A 13,139-nucleotide genomic window follows, 5' to 3' on the forward strand; every position below is an offset into this window, starting at 1 on the left:
TATGCCCTGCAGTTTTTATTGTATAGTCAAGTAAGTAAAGCATGAATATTAATATAGTAAGTATAGATAATATTTTTTGGTGAATGAGTATTTTAAACTGTTTTCAAAATATTTAATTTTGTAAATTTTTCTCTTTAAAATTCTATTTTATTTCACTTAATTTTAAAACTAGAGATTTATTCTAGGTATTTTAATATCATAATAAAATTTTTTGGTAATATTATAAAAAAAATTACCTGGTAAACATGTTCCAACTCTAATCCTTCTGCTTTTAAATTATTTTCAAAAATTTTTCTGGCTGTAACATGGTGTTCTCCATTGTCAGCTGGTTCAATGGAATATACTAGAACAAAATCTATACGTCGCACATGATCATCAAAGAAGACAGCCGATTCCTAAAATAAATTATTTATTCTTTATCATAAAGATATCATCAATTGCTACAAAAGATAAATGTAGGTATAAAATATTGACAGTTCTATTAACACAGCAAATATTAACATTTTTTTAAAAAAAAAATTATATAAAAAGCTTATTATAAGCTTAGCACAAGCTTAAAATTAACTAGTAGTACTTGGTATATTTAGTTGCATTTTCCTTAGAATCAAATTAATAGAAAGGTATAGTAAAATCCATGTCTATTTAATCTATATGATATAACTTAAAAGGAAATAAATATTTTCTTACAATAGATAACAATGAGGCAGTATCACCATCAGGTTTGAGAAGGTGTTCCAATTTGATTGTTTCATGAGGCTTTGAATATTTTCCTGTACTTCGAAGAACTAATGTATCTACTTTATTAGGTGACTCATTCACAGAACTATTGGATTTCGTGGGTGATCTTTTATTGTTTGGAGTTTCAGAAGGTTCATCTGATATTTTTGGATAGAGTTGAGTAGTACTTTTGAAATCATCACCTTCTGTGGGAGCTATATTTTCTGCACTGACATATACACTTGCTGCAAAAGAGTAAAAACAATGTTTCAATTAACAAAATCAAAATTACACTCAAACTAAACAGTGTGAAATTTTAAACAAATAAAATTGATGTTCTTTTATTTAAACTATAATATTATGCTACTTGGATCCCATTCCAATAAAAAAGAATTCAAGGGAAAATTTAAAACTTTATTTCGAATTTGTCATATGATTAAAAATATTCTTATTCAAGAACAATCTCTCTCGAAATTAGAAAATAAAAGGATAGCATGCTCAAATGAGAAATTACATTATAACTTAAGCTGCAGTAAAGATTTAAAATTGGAATACAATTATTTTTAATTAGATATAAAAAATATTGATTACATATTATTTATTCATTTACACTAACTATTAACTATGTAAATTAAGCAAAGTTAAAATATGAAAAGATTGTTGGTCAGAAATATAAAATTCTCAATTTTTATTTGCCTTATTAAAAAATTTCCTCAAAAGTAGAGCTAAAATCTAAAGAACAATAACTAATTATTCATTTCTTTTAATAATTTTTTCCTTATGCTTAAGAATTCTTTATTAAATGGGTAATATTTTCAAAGATATAAACAAATTCAAATTCTACTGCAACTCTAATTTATATTTCCAAATATTTGATGCACAAAATCACTGTTTGCTTTTAATTTATCTTTGTTTGCTCAGCTTTAATACAACCACTAGAGATAAATAAAGAAATATTTGGTTTAATTAATTCCACAGTTACTTTTCCCATTACTTGTAATAACTTCCTTAAAATCTGTTGGTACTTTTCCGTTAGCCGGGTGCAAATGTCGCCAATTGTGAACCAAACGTGAATTTGGCGCAAGAAATTTGGCGGAATTCTGCTTTATTTGGCAATTTTTCGCTCGCACCCGGCTAACGGAAGAGTACCAATCTATTATATTAGCAAATTTTTTAATAATTATAAAATATCATTTTTTTACTTTTTCAAAATTAAAGACATTAGAACAAATATAAATTTATATTTCATAATGTGCAAGAAAATTGTTTTAGCATCTAAAACACGATATTGAACTAAAATCATTTCACAAATAACAGTAAAATTTTTCATTAAACATTACTAAAAGTAAATACTTTATTTCTTGAAGAATCCATCAGAAATTTTAAGGTATAATAATTTAAATAATTTTCTTTTTGAAGAAGTTTATTTCATAAAATATAGTTTCTTTCAATTTCTTACCAAAAAAATATTTAAAAAAAAGAGGGGAAGATATAAATAATGGAAACAATAAGATGTATTAATACAATCTGCATAAAATAGTTCTATTTCTGATTTTCCCCCCCCCCTAAACAGTAACCTTAAATTTAAAAAAAAAAAATTATTAACTTTATTTTATGCTTATGCTATAGTATTATTAAATGTAAAATGAATGCTACCTTCAGATGCTCTCTTTCTCAGCCAATTTCCAAGATATTCAGAATTTCGATCTAAGTCATCTTCTTGATTTTCATTATCACCATCCATTATTTAAAACTATAAATAAATAAATAAACAATAAAAAAAACTGAGGATGAATCTTTTTATATTTTAATTTGTAAAAAATCATTAGTATATATATATAAATACTTCTATCAAAATAACTTTTTAGTAAAAGCTGAATAAAAATGTATAGAATTATATCTTATGTTATATTAGACCTCAGACAGGATCAGAAGGGTGGACAATAATTTGCCATAGCAGATGGCTTTAAATAAATTACCTAATCAACACTAAATGACTAAAATGTATACAAATCCAATTCAAATCAATTAACATATCATGCATGGAAAATTTATAAAGATACTAGGATCAATAATAATAATAATTCTGATTTCATAAATGATGTTGTGTCTAACAATTACATCAAAAAATTAATTTCAATGTATTTAATTTCTTAAAACAGCAATATATTTGATAATAATTTAAAATACCTGGGTGTCTTATTTTTGAAGCATAGGGCATCTTTTCCTTTTCAAGGAGTTTATGATCTTATGTTTTTCACAATAAAAATTATTTATTAGTCACACTACTTTAACCTCACTTTGAATATGAAAACCAATTCTTTCTGCATTAAAATCTATTTTAGGTGTGTTTTTTTTTAAGGCACTTAAAGTTGTCTTATCTGTAATGCAAATTTCAACTATCCAGAAGGGAATAATTTAAATGGAAATTAACTATTATCCAGTACGCATCACAAAATGATGTAAAAATAGAAGAAAAAAATTATATTTTTATGTCATTGCCAGAGCTGGTAGATTTGTAGCATATTCTTCAACCATGGGAAAAAAAAAAAAAAAAAAAAAAAAAAACAAGGATAGAGAGAGAGAAAAACACTATATTTTTATTTTTAGAAATTTTTTCTTTCCTACCGATTTCTTTTTTCTTCCACAGTTTCTTTCCTACTCGTTTCATTTTTCCTAGTTACCTTTTCCTTTCTCCCCCCCCCCTTTTTTTTTTATAATTCCATTTTATAATAGGAATATAAAAAAATGATTGTCAATTACATTTCATTGGAATGCACCTCCTTTTATTTACTTCATTAAAAATAACATGCACCCTTTAAAAAAATTAGAAAAAAATAGCAAGTACTTTCAGATTAGTGTTCCTTAGATAAAATGAGAACCCGTACATTAAACAGATTTTAAATCAAATTTATTTAATACAGCAGAGTCTTGTTTCTTGCTGACTGAACTGTAATCACACTGAATAATTGAAAGCTTATCTAATAGTGAGTAAATTTCAAAAGCAATAATTCACCCCCCCCCCCAAAAAAAAAAATTACTGATTAATAAATAATAAAATTAAAGCTTTAAGTAAAAGGATTCACAATTATAACTGAATTTTGTTGATTACTTCGCATTTTCTCAATGGTTTCTTTAAGGGCAACTTCAGATGAATATTTTAATTTGCTCAACAAGATAAAATTTTCCCAACACAATTTCAATACTATTTTTTGCCATGAAAATACATGGAATCAGACTACATTACAGAAATATTTAACAAACCTGACATAGGCTTGCAGGAAAAAAAAAAATGTTGAGCTTCAAAAAATGATGAGTTGTGCCAAACATAATCATTAGGAAGTCAAATAAATATGATTAATTGAGCAATAAAATAAATAAGTTAATACAAAAAGTGCTTGAGATACTAAAACTATTATAGAATTATTACATAAAAAGAAAATTAATCATCTCAAGAATAATGAAATACCTGTTTTGCATGCATAGTAGAACAAGGCCTGAGCATAAGTATGATATATCATTTCATTGTACAATAATTCAATTAGTACAGTGACATTAAAGTATTAATTTTTATTCAACTTTAAATTTTAAGCAATGCAAGAATTACATATTAATATAGCATTGCAAAGTATTTTTTCATAGATTGATATATGAACTATTCAAATAACTGTATCCTTGCTTTTTCATCTTTGTAAAACTAAATGAAAATATTAAAAAATTATTTAATTCTATTTTTTTAAATGACCAATGCAGTTACACTCAAACAAAATAATGTCAAGCTATTATTTAAGCAGAGAAGCAAAATTGAGAAGGGGAGGGAGAAACCCAAGATGAGGAGGGTATGGAAATTTTTCCCATAATAATGAGATGTATATAAACATCTAACGAAAAATAGAATTTTTATTACAAGCAACAATCTTTTTATCAGTATGCTACATGAATAGTTTTGCATCTACATAAAACACATCTCAAATAATTTTAAATGATTTCATGATATGAATTTAAATACAAATATAAATAAAAAAAATATTATCTGAATTAGAAAATTTATATTGACATAAATGAAAAGTGGAACTAAAAAATTGATTTTTTTTTCTATTTTTAAACAGTTGAATATACAATATAATATTCCAAACCACTAATAACTACAAAAAAAATTTTAATTATATCAACTATCTAAATTTACTATAAAAAATATGCAAAATTTAAAAACAAATATTTTAAAGTGACATTTACTTTCAAACATTTTTTTTTTTTCTTTTTACTTGATGAAACAATTTGGAATTTATGATCCGAGTTGAAAATGTTTTGATAAGTAGAATAAAAAGGCTACTTAAAAATGCATTTATTCAGAACTGTTAGTGGTTCAATTAATGTCTAAATAAAAGGAATCAAATTGTTTTACAAATACCTGGTGAAAATCTATCAAATTAAAGCATTGTTCTTTACGTATAATGCGAGACTAACATCATTTACAGCGAAATATTTAATGGCATTTCTCTATTCACGGGCATTATTATGTCATGAATATAATTTTATCGCAAAATAAATATTCCTGTTACACAATGTCGGAAATTGATAAGTTTTCTTTTTCCGGGTACATCCCGAATTTCCGCTTGTTTTTTCACAAGATAAACAACAAATAGCCTATATTAAATTACAGCACCTGATTAGGTCAAGGTATAATTGTAATGAAACATTCAAAGTATATGGTCTATATTTTACAACAGTTTGATTAAACATTCTTTGCTAGAAGGAAAAACTACAGAAAAATTTGATACTTTCTGATTCATCACCAAATTAATGATCTAAAAACAAATTTTAAAATCTATCAATATATTCAACAGGTACACACCGGTTCTTTGACCGAAAAATTAAAACTACATACTAAATTTAAATTCCATCAATCACCACTAAACCTTTTATTACATGTATTTTTCGATATTTGATAGCAATAGACATCGATAATTACTGCGGTTAACAGTGAAAATTTTCTGATAGTTTCGTTTTCTTTCATAACTTGATATTTAATTCTTTATTTAAAAATTGTATTTCATGAAACTAGTCTACAATTTCATTATATTTGAAAATAATTATATAGTAAATTAGTTTTAGCATTGGTTCCTCAATCCTCAAAAATGTAAACATTTTTGACTTTGCCTCTGTCGAAAGGTTGCATAACTCGTAAACAAAAATGATTTGTTCATTTCTGTAATGGCTCGTAGAGCTACTTGTTTGACAGGGCAAAAGTTACTACTTTTCTCCCGTTTAAGCTCATCAGAACCCTGTATAGTACAAAAATGGTAAGTGCTTAATCTTTTAGATGCTATAGTAACTATCGCATTAAATGACATGAGAATTTTTCACTTATACCATTGTAAAAATGATTGACATATTGATTTTGAATGTTCACTTTCTGTTAAGCATTTCATTTAAATCGGATTTTAATTCTAAAAATATTTGCTGGTTTATTCATGCTGAACGAAATACGGCTTTAAAAGTTTGTTGATGAACAATTTAATTTCGAGGAAAAAGAAAGGTCAAGTGGTAAATGATGTCATACCCAAAACTGGCGCCTTTTGCCAAGAACAGTTTTTGCATTTGTGAATGACGTTAATCAGTTTACCAGCTTTCTTAGGTATTCTGTATTGCTGAATTTATATTGTTGTAATCTGTTTAATTATTCTCACATTTCTTTATATACTCTTACTTCTATATAATCTTTTAGTAAAACATCACAAATACGGGTGCGTTATTCCTTGCATTAGTTCAATGGTTGAAATTCGTTGCTTGATTATTATTATTATTTTTTTGCATAATTTAACTTCTAAATTATATGATATCAGAAGTGGTAAAAATTAATTTTGTAGGGTATTATATTGTCTACATAGAAAATATTCACATTTAATTGCCATTATATCTATAGAGGATTGAATAACAAATTGATGAAAGATGGATTGATTTGAATTATGATTATTTTATTCGGCTGTTTTTGTCTTGTTTCTTTTGTCATCTTTCATGACTTATTTTTCTTAAGTTCACATGGTTTTATTGAAGGTTGACTTATCCATGGGAAGAAAAGTTGATGCTATCAATCTTATGAGGAAAAAAGAAAAGCAAAATGCATGAAATGATGCAATTCATTTCATATGAACCTAATTAAAACAAAATAGTTTTCTTTAATTGAAACATCAATTTAATCTGTAAATAAGATTAGAAAGCAAAGGAAAAAGTATTACTGCAAATATTTGTAGTAAATAAATTTTTTAGTAAAAAATTTGTTTAATTCTTACTTCTAATATATTTATAAGTTTAATTTTTTCTTTGCTGTCCAGATAATTTCTTTCATTTATAATGCATATAGTTTTTTTTTCATTTTGATTATATCTTTTATGAGTGATGACTATAAGGTATCTAGAAGTTGGTTAAAAGGTATAAAATTTTGTAAGATTTTCCTCATTTCTTTGTTTTATTAAGCTGTCAATTACATTATATATTTATGTATACTTTTAAATATATAAAGTACAAATATTCATGTTTTTATTGAGAAATTTGTTTTCTTTTAGTTTGCCTCGAAGCCTCAACACCAAAAGTACTCTCTCGCCCTTAGTGTTGAGAAAGAACGTAGCCTCAATAGAAGATGATAGCAAAGTTTATTTATGTAGGCAGTTGTTTACTTTACCCAATCCCCTAGGCAGTAAGCGAAAAGAATATTCTGAGAAAAGAGTTCTTGGGTAAAGAGAAAATTTTTATATATTATGATTTATAATCTAAGTACCCTTCTTCTTTATTTTTTATAAAATTAAATAAATTATTTAATATGTTTTTATAATGTTCCATTTATCTGATTAATATTATAACATTAGTGTTTTGCTTCTATTTATGAATATCTATTATTAAGCCATATAAGAATATTTGAAATATCTTTATTTGTAGATCTATTTGGTTCCATTCAAAAAGTAATAATCTTGAAAATTGTTTAGAAGTTATGTTTGATATATCTTGTAATAACACTGAAAATATTGATAACTTTCACAGCAGTGATAATAGAAATTGATGAAAATTAGTTCCCATTGCCCACTTAAAAAATAAAGAAAGAAAGAAGCAAAATATTTATTATTTGTGGAAAAAGTATTATTTATTTAAGACTTTACTGTAATCTGCTTGACTATTAAAATGCCAAATTAATAGAATTTATATTAGTTTTATAGAAAAAAAAAATTCTCATTTCTATATCTTTTTACTTTTATAGCTGAACTAAATAATATAATAATTTTTTATTATTGAAGAAATCACTCTGTTTTTCAAAATTCTGAGATAATTTTGATCTGTCATATTACCCATTAGCCAAATTTTGAAATCAGTTTTGAGGTTTGAAAAAATTTTATAGAATTTTTTTTAAATTTAAATGGAATTTTATTGTACAGTTATTGTAATTTTGCCATTTTCAACATAATCTTATAGAAATGTACCAATACCTATGTTTTAAATTAAACATAACTTGGAAATTAGTAGTATAGGTATTAAAATTACAGAGGATTTCAAACAAATTAGAAATGAATATCAGAAATTATTTGTAATAAAGTAGTGTTATATAGTTCTTAGTTATATAATATTACATTTTTTAGGAATAGACATTTTTGTTAAACTGAGGAAGAGTTGGAACATAAAATTAAAAAAAAAAAAAAATTCTCCTATATGTTCAGTTATTTGTATAGAAAGTGCTATCATTGGAGATGCTAAAATTTAGAGTCATTATTTTTCTTTATAAAGTATCTGAGATTTTCTAAGACATTATTTGTTATTTATATTTGGTTTACTATATAGGCGTAAATTATGAAGCATTTGCAATTTATTTCATTATTTTTAGATTTTTTTTTAATAAAATAATTTGTGAAATATTTATTTGTACTTATTTACTGATGACATAATTGCCAAGCTATATCAGAAGCAATTAATTTAATATCAATTTATATGAATACATTGTTTTTTATTAGTATAAGATTTCAAAAAAATTATTGGCACCTTGAAAAATCTGATATTTATATGATATGCATTTGACTTAAATTAGCTTTGTTAAATTAAAAGTTAAGCCAATCTTTTTAATATTTACTTTTTTAATATTTTTTATAATCTTTTTTTAGATATTCAATGGAACAGTTGTATGAAGTCGTTGCTGATGTTGAGCATTATAAAGACTTTTTGCCCTGGTGCAATAAATCAACTGTAACTAAAAGAAGACCTGGGCATATAAAAGCAGAACTCCAAATCGGTTTTCCACCATTGTTAGAAAGCTATACATCATCTGTAACTCTTGCTAAGCCTCATTTAGTGAAGGTAAATTCTTTCATTTTATCTTTCTTATTTGCTTCATATTTTTTGTTAATATAATTTAAAAGATGTTTATGTACTTATTTAAGGCTTGCTGCACAGATGGGAAGTTATTCAATCATTTAGAAACAGTTTGGAATATTAAACCTGGTTTGCCTGATAATCCTAAGTCTTGCACTCTTTATTTTTATGTAAGTATAACTTCCTGATTATTTAAATACTGTTCTAGCAGAATATTAACAAAAACTAGCATAATTTTTTTATCATTAAATGATTAGAAATCTTCCTTGATTAATTGTTCTGGCTTTATTCTAATCACTTAAATTATTATTATTATTTTACTGTACTACTTTATTCATTCTGCCCATGTGCGATACTAATATAAAAAAACAATTTAGTGATTTTAGAGGTTGTCTAGGGAAATCATAGACTTTATCTTTCAATTATTTTTTAAAGTAGGACAAGATTTTGTCAATTTTTATTGTAAAAGTTTCCCACTTCTTGTCCATCTAGAAATTAAAAACATCTCATCAATCATAACTAAGTTCTTATACATGCATTTATCAAAACTATATATTACATTTATAAATTCAATGATTAATGCATGCTTTAAGTTATATAATTTTTATTTTTATGTGAGAAAATTTGTTTGAAATGCTTCAAAATTATTCATATATTAAACTAATTCATTTATTAATATTAAATAATTACTTGTGGATGATTTATTATCCTATTAATTTAATGCCAGAGTAACACTTACAATTTGAATTTATTGTAATTAATTAAAGTTAGATATAAAAAGTATTTTAAAATTATTTTCATTAGTTTAATATTTTGTGTCTTTAGTGATTACAGGTGAATTATTTTTAGACCTTTAATACCTCTAAAGTTATCTTCTTCATGAGCACAACAGCCATTTGCAAACCTTGCTGCCTCAACGAAGTGCACTTTCCCAATGCTTTTTATCCCCCAGAACTCCCTTCCAGTTCTTTATCATCAGAACACTCAGGTCTCTTTCTATATCATCCAGCCATCTATTTCTTCTATCCCGGGATCCCATAGGATTTTTAAAAGCGGATATTTTGAGGGCTCTGTTTTCAGTGCTTCTCCAGATATGGTTGAGCAGTCTTAACTTATTGCTCTGGATAACCAGTGTTATCTTAGGTTGCCGAAGGTTATAGAATTTGTATAATTCAAAAATGAATCTATTTCGCCAACATCCTCTCTAGTACTGGACCCAAAGATAATTCTGAGGATCTTTTGCTTGAACATGTTCAGAGAACACTGAGTCTCCAATTAAGAATCCAAGTTGCACTAGCAAAGAGCAGAATAGGCATAATAAGAGTCTTATAAATTCTTAGTTTAATTTTTTGACTGATTAACTTGGATCTTAGTTGCTTATCAGTACAAAGAAACTTTTATTAGCCATTTTTATTCTATTGTCAATTTCTACTCCGAGTTTATTATTGTCATTAATGATTGTGCCAAGGTATTTGAAATGGTCAACTTTTTTGAAGGTATGACTGTTAATACACAGAGGAAGACTGTGATTTATTGTTGAGGGTGGGAAACCTCTAAAGTTATGCCTGTACTAAATATTTCTTCAATGAAAACAATTAAAAATTCACTTTTAAAATACTTAAATTCATTAGATATAAATTATACTATTTATTTTGAAATTTTATTGTATATTATTGCAATCAAAATGTTGTATGTTGTTTATTGATTAAAATTTGTAAAAACTAAAAGCATGTTTTATTTAACTTAACTCCTTCAAAAAATCTTTTCTGCCCCTTTTAACTTAAAAATAGCTTTTGTTAAGTTTAATTATTAGTTAGAAATATCTCCTCATCACGATATCTAAAAAAAATTTATTGTTCTAAAAATAATTTCCTGTTATAAAATAACAATGTTTAATCATTTTTAGGTGTCCTTTGAATTTCGTTCCTTGCTTCATTCGCAAGTTGCCCATGTATTTTTTAATGAAGTTGTGAGGCAAATGGTGAATGCCTTCTTAAATCGTGCTGAGCAACTCTATGGGAAGCAGACTCATGTAAAGCTGAAGCCAGGCTTTATACGCAGTATACCTTAAATATAATTTATTTAGATAAATAAAACTTGAATATATTTATTTATTAGATGGAACTGGATTGAAAAATAAAAATATCAAATGTTATTTTATTTAATATCAATTTAAATATATTTTATTGAATACTTAATATATAACTATCTTCCTTTACTGCTTTAATAGAAGTTTATAGATGCAAGAATGTTTGTTATAAAGATATTATTTATATATTTATTTTTTTAAGTCACAATCTGTTGTTTTATAAATAAAAATTACCAGCTATTAATTCATGTGGAAATAACATACTACTATAGATGAAATACATTTTTAAATAAATATATTCACTGAATTATTGTTATAAATTTATGTATTGATCCTTTCATAATTTATTATGAACTGCTCTAAGAAAAAAATTATATATTATGAATTCTATTCAAAGTTTTTATCTTTCATAAAAAAATTTAATAAAGGAAATTTTAATAAAAGTTCTCTTGCTTTTTAAAATTATAAACATATTTTACTTATTTTTTATAGCTATTAAAATATCAAGAATAGAGATATAAAGAATAAAATATCAAGAATCATATATATATTATAAATAATAGTTGTATTTACTACTATAAAATTGTCATTTTCAACTTCTCAGCATGTTAATTCCCATATAATTGAATTATAGAAGTATATGAAGAAGTTTGTAGAATGAAATACAGAATTAGTAATGCTCATCACATGACTAAAGAAATGAAATTTCAGATTTTTAATTAGCTTCTAAATAGATGTTTCAATTTGCTACATATCTACTTAAAAGTTTTTTTAAAAAGTTAATATCTTCATACTAGATTCATTTGAAGTAACTTTTCTCTATAATCAACGTTTTCATATTCATTTCAAAAGAAAGGGGGGGGGAAACGCATCACTTTTTGTATATTATAAATTAAAACATATTAGTTTTTAAAAATTTAGGAAATATTCAAAGTAAAAAGTAATAAAATTTTTAAGTGCTCTTATCAGAACAATAAGCATATTTGTAGTAGCATTTCCATCATTGAATCTTGATGTTTCATTAATAGCAATCGATTTTCTTTAAAAGCATTGTCATCAATTTACATTACGTTGTTATAATAAGTATTTTCAAAGAAATATCTTTAGATTTTTGTTGAAAATGTAAATTATCCTTTTTTTATAGGATGTTTATCCTATTAATAAAATATTAAAAATGACTGTTTATATTATTTGTCTTATTTAAAAAAAATGTTAACTAAATATAGAACAAAGCATCTTGTACATGTATTCATAGTTTATTAACATAATATACTGTTAGGTTCTTAAATATCCAATTTAAGGATAGATACCTATATATATTGAAAATTTTAAGCTTGAGAAAGTTACTTAAATTGATCAAAATTAATCAATTTTTGTCTTTTATCTATTTTTGGTAGACTCTGCTTTCAACAGAAAAGTTCCTGAGCTTCTACTTAGAATACAAAGTATAAAATTCTGAGGAATATAATAATTAAAAAAAACTCTAAAGCCTAATGATACTTAAACATAAATTTAAAAATACATATAAAATTTTAGTCATTATCAAGTGTTTTTCCTAAAAGTGTTCATGTTGTGTAGGGTACAGAAATTAAATGTTCAATAAAGTAACTTGAACAAGAATATAATAGGATTAGGTATCTTAAAAATCCATTTAATGTTAATCAAGTATAGTTAAGTTAATGAGATGAATGATTTGAAATGAAAATTCTATCTATAGTATTAGGTATCAATTATTATCTACTGCTATTTCAGAAAAGTAGTTTAATAAAGTATATATATCTCAATTACACTAATATATCATTTGCCAGACTATGAAAAAGTCTTATGGATGTCACTGTATTTTTTCTTCATAGGTATTAAAATATAAGTGTCATGAATCATTGTTGACAAGAATAGCATGAATTAAATACAACTCTCTTGAAACATTTCTTTGAAAGCACAGTATTTACATAGAGATAACTATAATCATAATCATGCTCCA

The 13,139-nt window shown here is 24.9% G+C and overlaps 2 protein-coding genes across 4 annotated transcripts in view; one reads left to right on the forward strand and one right to left on the reverse strand.

Moving 5' to 3' along the window:
• LOC129957417 (anoctamin-5-like) overlaps window positions 1–5,678 on the reverse strand; it is a 48,922-nt gene extending 43,244 nt beyond the window's left edge. For 2 of the 3 annotated variants that reach the window (XM_056069724.1, XM_056069722.1), the window contains exons 1-4: window positions 5,573–5,678; window positions 2,374–2,470; window positions 688–962; window positions 237–395 (exon numbers count right to left, since the gene is read on the reverse strand). In XM_056069724.1, coding sequence (XP_055925699.1) covers window positions 237–395; window positions 688–962; window positions 2,374–2,461 — 522 coding nt within the window. In that variant the 5' untranslated portion in view covers window positions 2,462–2,470; window positions 5,573–5,678. Of the gene's footprint in view, window positions 1–236; window positions 396–687; window positions 963–2,373; window positions 2,471–5,128; window positions 5,288–5,572 lie in introns of those variants that run through there. The other variant, XM_056069723.1, reaches the window with a different exon arrangement.
• A 182-nt stretch (window positions 5,679–5,860) lies between these two features.
• Window positions 5,861–12,337, forward strand: LOC129957659 (coenzyme Q-binding protein COQ10 homolog A, mitochondrial-like). Its single transcript, XM_056070104.1, has 5 exons — window positions 5,861–6,020; window positions 7,284–7,451; window positions 8,862–9,054; window positions 9,138–9,239; window positions 10,976–12,337. The coding sequence occupies exons 1-5, from the start codon at window positions 5,932–5,934 to the stop codon at window positions 11,138–11,140; spliced, it is 717 nt and encodes a 238-aa protein (XP_055926079.1). The 5' UTR covers window positions 5,861–5,931; the 3' UTR covers window positions 11,141–12,337.
• The last annotated feature ends 802 nt before the right edge of the window (window positions 12,338–13,139 follow it).

Source organism: Argiope bruennichi, chromosome 11 (genome assembly GCF_947563725.1).
Source record: "Argiope bruennichi chromosome 11, qqArgBrue1.1, whole genome shotgun sequence".
In the NCBI taxonomy this organism is placed as follows: domain Eukaryota; kingdom Metazoa; phylum Arthropoda; class Arachnida; order Araneae; family Araneidae; genus Argiope; species Argiope bruennichi.

Excerpts from the sequence above, each read along its gene's own strand:
- LOC129957659 (XM_056070104.1), top strand. The coding sequence starts at position 5,932 with ATGGCTCGTAGAGCTACTTGTTTGACAGGGCAAAAGTTACTACTTTTC. Across the intron at positions 7,452-8,861 it reads TCTGAGAAAAGAGTTCTTGG|ATATTCAATGGAACAGTTGT; the intron begins GTAAAGAGAAAA and ends ATCTTTTTTTAG. Across the intron at positions 9,055-9,137 it reads CTAAGCCTCATTTAGTGAAG|GCTTGCTGCACAGATGGGAA; the intron begins GTAAATTCTTTC and ends TACTTATTTAAG.